General features: G+C 44.3%; 1 protein-coding gene across 6 annotated transcripts in view; it reads right to left on the bottom strand.

Moving 5' to 3' along the window:
- LOC119302725 overlaps nt 1-3,387 on the bottom strand; it is a 4,066-nt gene extending 679 nt beyond the window's left edge. The window contains exons 1-6 of one of the 6 annotated variants that reach the window (XM_037579770.1): nt 3,082-3,387; nt 2,873-3,001; nt 2,660-2,791; nt 2,518-2,576; nt 1,522-1,683; nt 1-37 (exon numbers count right to left, since the gene is read on the bottom strand). In XM_037579770.1, coding sequence (XP_037435667.1) covers nt 24-37; nt 1,522-1,683; nt 2,518-2,576; nt 2,660-2,772 — 348 coding nt within the window. In that variant the 5' untranslated portion in view covers nt 2,773-2,791; nt 2,873-3,001; nt 3,082-3,387 and the 3' untranslated portion in view covers nt 1-23. The other 5 variants (XR_005147710.1, XR_005147711.1, XM_037579768.1 and 2 more) reach the window with 5 other exon arrangements.
- Between the last annotated feature and the right edge of the window lie 270 nt (nt 3,388-3,657).

Raw genomic sequence — 3,657 nt, 5'->3', positions numbered from 1 at the left:
TTCTTCCCTGCACTTCTTCAGGTTCAACTTCTTTGACCTGTTGCAACATTAGTCAGGATTAGAATTTTGACAACAGAGTTCTAAAAAATAAATAGTTGCACAGCAGAATGCTATAAGCCGTTCGTTTTACATCTCATTAATGGTTTTCTATGTTGAAAAATGGTGAATGCAGGGCCTAACGTCCAAATTTCAGGGGTTAAGGTACCCCAACTCAGCAGAGTACGAGACCCATATTGCACAATTGAAGATGGTTAGTTCGTCGATTTAATTATGTTGCAACTGTGTCGACAATGTTTATTTGATCGTACATTCGGGTTCTCTTTCCTTTGTTCAGGTATGGAGCCTTTTACTGGCTCAAATCAACTTGAAAAATACGCCGGATAATGATAAGAGAGGCTCTGTTGAACTTGGTACTCAAAACACTAAAAATCTGCAAATTACTTTTGCCGATCCTACGTCTACTACAATACCTACATTGTTATGCTCTACTAATCTTATGATTTTCTATCCTGGGTAATGACCAGACAAATGATCCATACATGATGACGCATCAAGATGTAGCTTTTGAATCGTACCAACTTGGACGCAATACTCCCATAGCAAATACTGATGAACACATGAATTTTGTTCTTAAAGAATGCATGCATCTCTAAGATAAGGAATTTAGCTCTATACAGGATGACGCACCAAGATGGGTATTAAAGAGGGCTACAACCTATTTGGAACATCATATGGTGAGCCTCAGTTTCGTACATATTACTATTAATTCAATCGAGGACGGATGTTTGTATAGATGGGACCTAAACTAAAAAATGCCTATTTTCAGTGTATCCAGGTGCTCGACTCGCTAGGCCCAGGAATGCACCGCAAAGACCTCACCGCTATGGTTAGTTATTAGTCCGACTGCACCATCGTTTGATAAGACAATTTCTGTTATTCTTCGCTTGTGATGCTAATACTTTGTCATTTATTCATGCAACAGCTGGAAGGCAAGGGCAAGAACACCTTACTGCTTGTGAAGGAATGCTTAGTCCGTGGCTGCTGTATGCACAGATGCATGGCCTCTTGCCGGCAAAACAGCAGCAACAGTCACCTCTGGTAATTGCTCTTACTTAATATATTTACAGTTGTGTCTCTGAAATCTATTTATGGGTCAAATTCAGGATCAGGCGAGGGATGTAGACCTCGGAACTATGTACGATATTCTATACCAATGGTGTGTTGAAATCTTATTTATGAATGAACTGGATTGCTAATTTGCTATGCAGTACTAATAATAATACACTGAACTTATAGTGCTTGCATGTTATAATTCCCCTCTAAGGAAATTTGTTTGCAAGTTATAATTTATAGTGTAAGTTTAAATGTATCTTTGGATATCACCCAAATCCAGCAGGCTAGCACTAGCATAGGCAAGATTAACTCTACTCAACCCCGACGTGAGCCACACAATAGAGTAACCCAACTCGAATAAATCGCAAGACATAAGGAACCTTTATCCAACTGAGCTGTTAGCATTACCTGGTCGCCATGGCCTGAAGGATGTTGGAGGGAATATGATTGCCATGGAGGATGTCACCCGCAAACTCTTACACATCAGCATGGCCTTAACATAGTTTAGGACCCGGCTCTTATGTCTTCTGACCGCTTCAAATTCTTCATGGCAGGACATGCCATCAGTTCCTAGAATAAAGTGGTGTTCGAGTAGGAAGAGGGAGGAGATGCAAACATCACTGCTAATCCGACCAGTTCAGGAAACACATAAAGATGATATGTATCCTTTGAGCAATAGGATCAACTTCATATCCATACGGTCACTACACATGCCATGCAGGCGGCAAGATATGGGCATGTCCATCATCGACTTCGATGACGGCGAGATCGACGTGGTGCAGCACAACTCTGTCTGAGTCAGCAGCAGCGAATTGTTTCTACGGAGGTCTAATCCTTTTCGGTACCAGTCAAAATCCTTTTTATTGCTATTTCGCAATGCACTCTTGTGTGCATAATTATTTAAAACTGAAAACATCTGGAGTACACCTGATCCATTCTAATTCTAAAGACTAAAGAAGTTGCACTTCCTGCTTCCAGAGTGTAAAATGGTGCACTTGAATGATTGGTTGTTGGGACTAAGCAGTTTGAGCATATCCTTCTTTTCATGTACATATCCTAATAGGTGAGAGCATCAACGAGATATGGTTGATCTACCATGAACCGGTTTAGTATATACTCCCTCCGTCCCAGAATAAGTGTCTCAAGCTTAGTACAATATTATACTAAAGTTAGTACAAAGTTGAGACACTTATTTTGGGACAGAGGGAGTATATTTTTGCAGTACAATGCTTGCGGTAAGACATCTAAGAAATATTTGGAGTTGCCGACTAAGGTAATCTGGAAGTTCGAATGAGTAAACAAATATGCCCAACCATCACTTCAAGGAAATGCTCCATAGACAACTACATAGATTTCTTAGAACAATAAAAATACTGTGCAGTGCATCTCAGAATCAAAACATACTCTTCGATTCAGACTGGTTGCTCCCATCCCCTTCGGCACCTCCTTCTCCTTCAGAAAATCTGAACCATTCAGGGCTGCATCATCAACAAAGGCACCAACTAAGAGGATGAAAGGAAAATCATAGGCTTGGAAGAAAGCTTACTCTTTTTTAACTGGTCGGAGAACAACCGTCTGTGAGTTGGCGAGCAGGGACCTCAGAGACACAACAAGGCAACGGCGGCGGCCGCGAAGGCAGCGCCACACGGAACACACCATGGCCCCTGAGCAGCTAACCCTAGGCGATGAACATTGCACACGGTGAGGCTACGCACCGATTTGACGGGGACGAGCAGGCGGCAGGGTCGGAGAGACTAACCTGGACCCGTACGAGCGAGGAGAAGCATAGGGAGGGCCCCGAGCAGCAGCACATCACGCGGAGGTCTTCGTGGTCATCCATGGAAATAAGGAACTGGAGGTCGGGAGTAGCAGCTGCTCCTGCTCCAGACTGAATCGAACAAGCAAATAAAGATGGTGTCGGAGAGCAGAGCATCCGGATCGAGGGGAGAAGAAGAGTTGGAACCGGACCTTGATGGCGTCTCGAGTAGGGGGGAGGGAGGATTCATGGCGCGCGGGAGAAGGTAGAGACGCTCATGGCGGCGACGGAGAGTGCAGGGCCCCGGTGTCGCCGGCGAGCATGCCGAGCTCGAGCGCCTCCTCGAGCACTTCGGGAATCGGATATGAAGAAGGGGCGGGGCGGGGAAGAGCATGGGCCTGCGTGTCCGCCGGCAATGGTGGCGAAGGGGAGGGGCGGCCACCAGAGAGTGCCGGCTGTGGATGGGGGATCTAGCGTGAGTCAACAGAGGAGGAGGTAGGAAGGGAAGAATGGGGAAGATAAGAAATGTGAGGGGGCTGAGGAAGGTTGACTGAGTTTTTCTTAGCCGATGACTGAGTTTTTTTTAATACTACTACTTCTTACTAATAATACTTCTATTAGGCAGTGACCAGAGAGGGATTGTGAGTGGGTGCAGCATTGTCCATACAAAAAAGAATTATCATCGATTATTTATTATAGGGCATGTCCAATTCACCTGCGTGGGTGAGATTTTTTTTATCATCACATCTTGTTACAGTTATGATCATTTGATGATTTTAAAAGTATTT

This window comes from Triticum dicoccoides, chromosome 5A (genome assembly GCF_002162155.2).
Source record: "Triticum dicoccoides isolate Atlit2015 ecotype Zavitan chromosome 5A, WEW_v2.0, whole genome shotgun sequence".
Lineage (NCBI taxonomy): Eukaryota > Viridiplantae > Streptophyta > Magnoliopsida > Poales > Poaceae > Triticum > Triticum dicoccoides.
This window is presented reverse-complemented; position numbering and strand designations above follow the sequence as displayed.